General features: G+C 57.7%; 1 protein-coding gene across 1 annotated transcript in view; it reads left to right on the forward strand.

Annotated features, from left to right (window-relative positions):
- GGTG_04025 (hypothetical protein) overlaps positions 1-272 on the forward strand; it is a gene marked incomplete at both ends in the record, with an annotated part of 2,204 nt that extends 1,932 nt beyond the window's left edge. The window contains one exon of the mRNA XM_009221814.1: positions 54-272. Coding sequence (XP_009220078.1) covers positions 54-272 — 219 coding nt within the window. The remainder of the gene's footprint in view (positions 1-53) is intronic.

A 272-nucleotide genomic window follows, 5' to 3' on the forward strand; every position in this document is an offset into this window, starting at 1 on the left:
ATGAATGACAGAGAGAGAGGGAGAAAAAGGCGCTGACTAGTTTTGTTCTGCAGACCACGTGGGGCAGCCGCAAGGATGGTGATGACAACGACAACCTGCGTTTAACGCCCTTCCCCCGGCGCAGTGCTGTTCTGGACGGCCCTCCCCGCAAGGGTTCCAAGGGTTCTAATCTTGTCTCCTTCACGGGGGAGAGCACTAGGAAGTGCACAATCACTTTCGAGAGGCCAGCGGCCTGGGAGCAGCCCCTGTCCGAAAAGACGCCCCTGCTATGA

This window comes from Gaeumannomyces tritici (assembly GCF_000145635.1).
Source record: "Gaeumannomyces tritici R3-111a-1 unplaced genomic scaffold supercont2.2, whole genome shotgun sequence".
Lineage (NCBI taxonomy): Eukaryota > Fungi > Ascomycota > Sordariomycetes > Magnaporthales > Magnaporthaceae > Gaeumannomyces > Gaeumannomyces tritici.